The sequence below is a fragment of the Pseudophryne corroboree genome, chromosome 5 (genome assembly GCF_028390025.1).
Source record: "Pseudophryne corroboree isolate aPseCor3 chromosome 5, aPseCor3.hap2, whole genome shotgun sequence".
NCBI lineage: Eukaryota > Metazoa > Chordata > Amphibia > Anura > Myobatrachidae > Pseudophryne > Pseudophryne corroboree.
The window spans coordinates 18,011,722-18,019,505 of NC_086448.1; the positions used below are offsets into that span (position 1 = coordinate 18,011,722).

Consider the following 7,784-nt stretch of genomic DNA (forward strand, 5'->3'; position numbering starts at 1 on the left):
CCACTAAACTGCTTTGGGAAATCCCATTGTTATCCTGTGGATAACCTGTGGACCCTGCCGGAGAAATATACGTTATGGTAAGAACTTACCGTTGATAACGGTATTTCTCCTAAGTCCACAGGTTCCACAGGGATCCCACCCTGACGCACCTGATTTGAGGATCCTTTTTACTCACTAACCTCTTCCTTCTTGTACGGAATGGTGTGCATGTGTGTTCTTCTCGCCTGATTAAGGTTCTACATGATGCTCCTGCCTTCTGCTTTGAAATACAACTGATTTGCCGGAGTCAGGGGGCGGGGATATATGGACGGGCCCGTTGAATGCTGGGAGGCCGGAAAGCTTTGACTGATTGGTGCAAATCCACTGTCGCTCCATCATATCCCATTGTTATCCTGTGGAACCTGTGGACTTAGGAGAAATACCGTTATCAACGGTAAGTTCTTACCATAACGTATATTTTCCAAGATGCAAAGTTCTGGCTTTTTTATTTTTGCTTTATTCCGAACTCAGAATCAGCCAAATTGTCTCATTGTGCAGCGTTACATGTACCAATTACACTGCATCTCCCATCATCCTCTCTCCTCTTCTGTGTCCGCAGCTGTGGCGTCATCACCGATGCTGATCACATCACCACGCTGTGCTGTAACGGGATGGAAGGTCGCTACGTCAGCGTAGTCATTCCTGGTGTACAGAGGGTCCTGCACGTGTGTGAGGTGGAGGTCTATGAGCAGGATCAGGAATCCAATTATGTCTGCTGGTAGACAGAGGCTATTACACCCATATACCCTGCAGCATTCCCCGCTGATTTGCTGCTATAAAGACGGACTGGTCAGATGGAGCCGGGGGCGTGTCTTGTCTATAGAGGGACTGTAGAGGGGAGGACGCGCTGTAATGTGTAAATCATTAGTCACATTGCTCAGCATTAATAAACACTTTCCTATATCATTACTGAAGGCTGCCTGACTGACTTATTACTGACATTCATCTGTGGTGCCAGGAATTACTGTATGTACTATAACAAGTGATAATTATCTCCACACGTCTCATACATGTTTATATCGCTCATACATGATGATACTGAGATCTACCTCTCCCCCCATGACCTCTCTCACATCTCCTGCTCTCACTCTGCCATTTCCTCCGTGATGTCCCAGAGCTGTTTTAGATTAAACATGTGTAAGGGCCGTAGGCCCCAAAGTTAAAAATGCAGTTTTTGGAGGTTTGGCCGCTAATGCACCAGACCCTGGAATGTGATTGTTTCAGCGGGCTTAGATGCGGTGGGGATGGCGTTGCTCTGTATTTATTTGTTATTTATTTATTTACTGTTTCTTATATAGAGCAGCATATTCCGTTGCGCTTTACAATAGGAAACAGCAGTGATAAGACAAACTGGGTAATAAAAAAATAGAGGTAGGAGGTCCCTGCTCACAAGCTTACACCCTAAAGGGAAATAGGAAGGATGCACAAGGATCTTTAGCATAGCGGTCCCACCAAATTGCAAAGATAGTCCTGATGGGATGTAATTAGATATTAATGCTTCTGAAGGTTATGTGAGCGGTTACGGAATTTAATATGCTTGCCTGAAGAGGTGAGCTTTCAGAAAACGCATGAAAGTTTGAAGGAGAGTCTTATTGTGCGTGAGAGGGCATTCCACAGAGTGGGTGCAGGCCAAAGAAAGTCCTGCAATCGTGAATGGGAGTAATCCGTGTGGATGAGAGACACCGACATTGTGCAGAGCGGAGAGGTCGGGTGGGGAGATATTTTGAGATGAGTGAAGAGATGTATGTAGGTGTAGTTTGGCTAATAGATTTATATGTAATTAAAAGTATTTTATATTGAATACGGTAGAATACAGGTAACCAATGGAGGGACTAACAGAGTGGATCTGCAGACGCTGAACGTCTAGCGAGGAAGATTAGCCTCGCAGCTGCATTCAGAATGGATTGTAGTGGTGAGAGCCTATGTTTGGGAAGACCGGTCAGGAGACTATTGCAATAATCAATGCGGGAGATAATGAGAGCATGGATTAGGGTTTTAGCAGTGTCTTGTGTAAGATAAGGTCATAAATTGGATATGTTTTTTAGATGCATGTAATGTGATTTAGTGACAGATTAAATGTGGGGAACAAATTACAATTTAGAGTCAAGGATGACACCTAGGCAGCTTGTGGGGTAGGGATGATTGTCGAGTTGTCGACAGTTATGAAGATATAATGTTGGTAACTACTCTTCGCTGGCGGGAATATAATTTATTCTGATTTGAAAATGTTGAGTTTGAGGTGGCGAGATGACATTCAAGATGAAACGACACAAAGGCATTCAGAGACCAATGGTAACAGCTCTGGGGAGGATATGTAGATTTGAGTATCATCTGCGTACAAATGATACTGAAATCCAAAAGAGCTAATTAGTTTGCCAAAAGGTGAGGTATAGATTGAAAAAAAGCAGACGACCTAAGACTGAGCCTTGCAGTACTCCGACTGATAGAGGTAGGGAAAAGGAGGTGGAATCAGAGAAACGGACACTGAAGGAGCGATTAGATAAGGTAGGATGGGAACCAAGAGAGGGCCGTGTCCTGAAGACCTGGGGATTGTAGTGTTTGTATGAGAAGAGAGTGGTCACAGTGTCACATCCAGCAGAGAGATCTAGAAGAATAAGAAGTTAGTAATGGCCTTCAGACTTCGCAGTGACCAGATCATTCACTACCTTAATCAATGCTGTCTCTGTGGAGTGTTGGGTACGAAATCCTGACTGAAGCGGGCCCAGAAAGTTGTATGAGTTAAGAAAGTGTGTGAGGCGAGTGTAGGCAAGTTTCCCAAGTAGCTTGGAGGGGCATGGGAGCTAAGAGATAGGATGGTAGAGAGAGTTAAGCGGGGTACACACGGAGAGATCAGTGCTTAAATTCTAAGCAATCTGACTAGATTACTTAGAAGTTAAGCACTGATCTCTCCGTGTGTATGTCCCACAGCAATAGCGATGCGCGGTCCCGCATGTCGCTATCGCCGGTGCTAGATTGGCTTGCATGCAGGCTCAATCTAGCACATTGAACAAAGATGTGATATTCAATCTGCGCCAAACAAATGAAGGGTAATAGATACTTATTTTTGAGAACGGTCCTTATATAATTTTCAAAAGTCCCAATGTCTTGTTTCCTTAAATACAACCGAGAGACAGTCTCCTCCAAATGGATACCATATGTAAAAGAGAACACACAAAGAAATCCAATGTGTAGTATAGTTTTTTGTTATAAAAGTCTGGATAAAAGGTAATACGGGAAGATCCGATAATACTCTTTAATTCCGTGAACTTCAAAGATTATAGGGTCACCCCAAAATCGTATGGTCTATCCACTGAGTTGTGAAATTCAATCTATGACCCAGGTCAGGCTTTGACAGCTTGGTGTCCCATTTGTTGTTTTATTTGTTATTTTATGTACCCAATAAACACAGTTTTTATTTACAAACGGTTGTGTGTTTTGGGAATCAAATCATTTGTGTGGGGAGGAAAAGAAAACCCTACGGGATTTGACCATATCCATTTCAAGTAAGCACACGTGTAAGCGTGTTTGATATCTTACATTTTAATTACATATACTGTATATAAAGTTGTACAGGTATGAGAAATGTCCTTTTAGCCTGAGACCTGCTTTTATAATTTTTTCCACGAAATACTGGTACGGATTTGTGAGGAGATTCTCGACAGCGGGGGAAGAATTGTAAAGAAACCTTTACATGAACTTACAATACTCGCTACAAGTAAGCATACGTGTAAGCGTAATTTTCTTCTGGCTGTATGAATTAGGTTCACTTTGGTGCCAATCGAGGACGTATAAAGTAAAGATACCTTTATAAGCATAGGACCCTTTGCTCTATGTAAGCCTAAGAGTGAGCATCCATTTCTTTGATCAGTGCACGATTTTGGGGTGACCCTATAATCTTTGAAGTTCACGGAATTAAAGAGTATTATCGGATCTTCCCTTATTACCTTTTATCCAGACTTTTATAACAAAAAACTATACTACACATTGGATTTCTTTGTGTGTTCTCTTTTACATATGGTATCCATTTGGAGGAGACTGTCTCTCGGTTGTATTCAAGGAAACAAGACATTGGGACTTTTGAAAATTATATATGGACCGTTCTCGAAAATAAGTATCTATTACCCTTCATTTGTTTGGCGCAGATTGAATATCACATCTTTGTTCTATGTTCCTTATTTATTCCTGTTTTGATAACACTGGAAGATTTTCGTTTGCTGCCTTCACTGTTCCAGCGTAGGTGTATACTATTTTTTCTTTGTATATTCAATCTAGCACATTGCTCATTTCACCCACTGGGTGAAATGAGCGGCCCGTCCGTCCGTCTTGCTCAGTACACATCGCGCTATGCTGAGCAGGCGGAGAGATATGTGCTGAGTGGTGTGTGTTAAGATCGCTCAGCACACATCTCTCCCGTCAGTACTGGCCTTTAGGGTCAGAATTATGTTCTTTTCAAGAATGGGAGTAATCACTGCATGCTTGTTCAGAGAAGGAAAGATACCAGTAGAGAGAGAGAGAGATTACAGATTTTAGTTAAGGTTGGGATGAGCACAGGAGTCTGAGCTTTAATTATTTGTGAGGGTATAGGATCAAGAGGAGAGGTAGTAGAGTAGGAGGATGAGAAGTGTGTTGATACTTCATCTTCATTTGTGGGATGAAATGAAGAGAAAGTGTCAGAGGGTTCAGGCAGGGAATTGAGCAGATCACTGACTAAGGACGAGCATACAATTTCATCTAAGATCTTTTCAGTCTTGTCCCTGAAGTAGGAAGCAAGATCTTGGCCCTCATTCCTAGTTGATCGCTCGCTAGCTGCTTTTAGCAGCAATGCAACACTAAGCCGCCGCCTTCTGGGAGTGTATCTTAGCTTAGCAGAAGTGCGACCGAAAGGTTCGCAGTTCTGCTGTTAAAAATTTTCATGCCGTTTCTGAGTAGCTCCAGACCTACTCCTACCTTGCGATCACTGCAGACAGTTTGGTTCCTGCTTTGACGTCACAAACACGCCCTGCGTTCGGCCAGCCACTCCCCCGTTTCCCCAGGAACGCCTGCGTTTTTACCTGACACGCCTGCATTTTTTAGCACACTCCCGGAAAACGGTCAGTTACCTCCCAGAAACACCCATTTCCTGTCAATCACTCACCGATCAGCAGTGCGAGTGAAAAGCGCCGCTAGACCTTGTGTAAAACTGCATAGTTTTAAGTGAAAGTACTTCGCGCGTGCGCACTGCGGGCCATACGCATGCGCAAAAAAGCCGATTTTTTTGCCTGATCGCCGCGCTGCGACCGAAAGCAGCTAGCGATCAACTCGGAATGAGGGCCCTTGTGCACTGATAGTAGCTAGTGGGTGGGTTGAGGGAGAGATAAGAAGTGAATAAAATGTATTAAAAAGTCACTTGGGGTTGGTGGCATGAGAAGAGATGAGAGATTGGAAATATGTTTGTTTGGCAGTGTCCAGGGCATTATGGCAGGAGTGGTAGATAGTCTTATATGTGAGGAAGTCACATGGATTCTGAGATTTACGCCACTGACGTTCTACTTTACATGACAGTTTTTGTAGGTGTCTTGTTGATTTAGAGGGCCACGGTTGGCATCTAAGCCTACGTGGAGGGTGATGGGTAGCTGAAGCCACTTCATCAGGGGCTCTCTCTAGAGTCTGGTTCAGGTGGGATAAAGCAGTCTCAGGAGAGGTAAATGTAGAAATTGGTGAGATCAGTTGTTGCAGAGAGGTGGGAAGTTGTTGAAAATTAATAGTGTTAGTATTTCTGCAGGTTAGAGGAGGCTTGCTTGATTTCAGTGTCATAGAGTTTGGAGTGATGGAAGATATTAAGAGATAAGATAAGAATACTTTATTGTCACTATAGCATGAACATGTATAGCGAAATTACATACAGTTCTCTCATGTCATATTAAAAAAATACACCATAAATAAAATTAGCAAAGCTGAGAATTCAAGCCAACAATCACAGAGGGGAAGAAACTATTCCTCAACCTGCTGGTTCGACATCCCAAACACCTATAACGTCTCCCCGACGGCTAGAGGGAAAAAAAACACATTACAAGGGTGACCCCTATCTTCAATCATCTTATTTGCCTTCGACAGACTCCTTGCGGTGAGTACATCCGCCAACCTAGGCAAAGACTGGCCAATGGTCCTCTCTGCAGATTTAATCACTCTATCCAAGGCAACAAGATCAGAACACTTAGCATTACCATATCACACCGTGATATCTTAGGTTAGCAAGCTCTCAATCACGCAGCGGTAAAAATTAACAAGAGTCTATTGCTGCAGACCTGCTGCTCGGAGCTTCCGTAAGAAGAAAAGACGTTGCTGGGCCTTCCCAACCACTGACGTGATATGCAGAGACCATGATAAGTCCTCGGTAAATTTAATCCCCAAAAATTTCACATCAGTAACCTTATCCACCTCCTCTCTATTCAATATCAGCGGCCGAATACTGGTTTTCTTAGATTTCATGAAGTCTATAACAACAAGAAGGTGATAAAGTTGTGATCTGAGAGAGGAGGAGGAGTATTAATGAATCAGAAACCGATGCAGAGCCTGGTGAACACAAGATCAAGGCAGTGGCCCTCCTGATGAGCAGAGGAGTCAGACCATTGTGCGAGGCCGAGAGAGGAGGTTAGAGAGAGGACTCTCGAGGCATGGGGAGATTGTGAACTGTCAATAGCGATACTGAAATCACCCATGATGATAATGGAGATGTCAGAGGATAGGAAGTGAGGCACCCAGTAGAAAAATCTTCCAGAAATTGGGTTGCCCAGGTGGGCAATAGATAGCTGCAACACGCAGAGAGAAAGGAGTTTACACCCTGATGGAATGTACTTCAACTGATGTGAATGTGAGTGATGGAACCAGTGGTAGAGCTGTGTATGTGAAGGATTGTGATAGTAATATTCCAACCCCACCTCGTTTACTGTTACCAGGCCTGGAGGTGTGTGTGAAGTGGAGACCACCATGTAACAGTGCTGCAGGGGAGACTGTGTCTGTGTGAGCCATGTTTCTGCTATAGCCAGCAGGTTAATGCTGTCAGAGATGAAGAGGTCATGGATTGATGTTAGGTTGTTACAAACATACTGTGCGTTCCAGAATGCACATTTTAGTGACTTGGAGGGAGATAGGAGATGTGAGAATGATCAGGTTTGATGGTTTTTTATATTGTTTTGAATCAGCTGAGTGTGAGTGGGGAAAGTGACAAGTGTAGGACAAGTCACTTGCACCCTTGTTGTCCCGTTCTATGTTGATAGTCTCACCCTGACTGTTGCTATCTTTTGCTGTATGCAGTTGTGATTATTTTCTGATATGGGCAGAAATTGCCCTGTGCATAGGGACGCCCACTGCTATTGCAGAATTTCTGCCCGATGGTGTATAATTGCTGATACATCGGTACCATCGGGTCATGTCACAGAGTCTGAGTGCCTCTGTAGACGCACAGGCTGAGCTGCTCTCCCGGGACGCAGAGGGCTCTGCAGTAGCAAATAAGATTGCAGCTGCTAATTTATACACGCTCAGTAAACCCTGACCACTCCCCATTACACCCCCAATCGCTTTCTTCCTGTCACTCAGTTTGTGACTAATTCCTTGGTGCGACCGCAATCACAACTCACTACTGCATGTGCGCTCTGCGGCTCAGACACATGCGCAGTAACAAAACATTGACCGATGTGCGTACAATAGCCGCTTTGCAACCACATCTGAATTAGGCCTGTGTAATGCTGAGGAGGTTCCATACACAC

At 43.9% G+C, this 7,784-nt stretch overlaps 1 protein-coding gene across 1 annotated transcript in view; it reads left to right on the forward strand.

Annotated features, from left to right (window-relative positions):
- LOC134928727 (fucolectin-1-like) overlaps positions 1–874 on the forward strand; it is a 49,549-nt gene extending 48,675 nt beyond the window's left edge. Inside the window, exon 4 of the mRNA XM_063924743.1 lies at positions 599–874. Within this exon, the coding sequence (XP_063780813.1) occupies positions 599–761 (163 nt within the window). The 3' untranslated portion in view covers positions 762–874. The remainder of the gene's footprint in view (positions 1–598) is intronic.
- Positions 875–7,784: the final 6,910 nt, after the last annotated feature.